A 585-nucleotide genomic window follows, 5' to 3' on the forward strand; every position below is an offset into this window, starting at 1 on the left:
GCTCCCCAGAGGGGGAGAGGCACCCCCCCGACACAGGGGGGCGGGGCTGCCCCCAACGCTCCCCTGAGGGGAAGAGGCACCCCCCCGACACAGGGGGGCGGGGCGGCCCCCAACGACCCCCAGAGGGGGAGAGGCACCCCCCCGACACAGGGGGGCGGGGGGGGGAAGAGAAACAGTGAGTCCAACATGGCGGCGGCCAGGCCCGTTTCCACCTGCGAGGCACCTACCGGAAGCCATCCTGGCCGCCGCTGCCGCCGGTGGCGCGAGAGGGAAGGAGGCGGAGGCCCGAGTGCCGCGCCGGCCCCGAACAACCCTCGCGCCGACTGCGGGGCCCGCGCCGCCAATCCGCGAGCGCGGCGCCTACCACCCGGCTGCAAAGGGGAGGAAGAGGGGTGGAGTGTACCAATTAGTTGCCATTCAGAGGGGGCGTGGGGGGGGAGCTGTACCAATGTGCAAAGGAGGGGGGCGCGGAGTCTACCACTGAGGGCATATCTACACTCCAAAATTAGGTCGATTTTATTTCAGGCGACACTGAAGCCTGCGATTGAAGCAAGTCCATTTGGCATGTCCCCACTATGTGCATGG

The 585-nt window shown here is 68.4% G+C and overlaps 1 protein-coding gene across 4 annotated transcripts in view; it reads right to left on the reverse strand.

The window, feature by feature from the left end:
* TAF15 (TATA-box binding protein associated factor 15) overlaps window positions 1-346 on the reverse strand; it is a 30,506-nt gene extending 30,160 nt beyond the window's left edge. For all 4 annotated transcript variants that reach the window (XM_024207675.3, XM_024207672.3, XM_024207673.3 and 1 more), the window contains exon 1: window positions 228-346. In XM_024207675.3, coding sequence (XP_024063443.2) covers window positions 228-237 — 10 coding nt within the window. In that variant the 5' untranslated portion in view covers window positions 238-346. The remainder of the gene's footprint in view (window positions 1-227) is intronic.
* Between the last annotated feature and the right edge of the window lie 239 nt (window positions 347-585).

Source organism: Terrapene carolina, unplaced genomic scaffold (assembly GCF_002925995.2).
Source record: "Terrapene carolina triunguis isolate 2854851 unplaced genomic scaffold, T_m_triunguis-2.0 Scaffold231, whole genome shotgun sequence".
NCBI classification, from domain to species: Eukaryota; Metazoa; Chordata; order Testudines; family Emydidae; genus Terrapene; species Terrapene triunguis.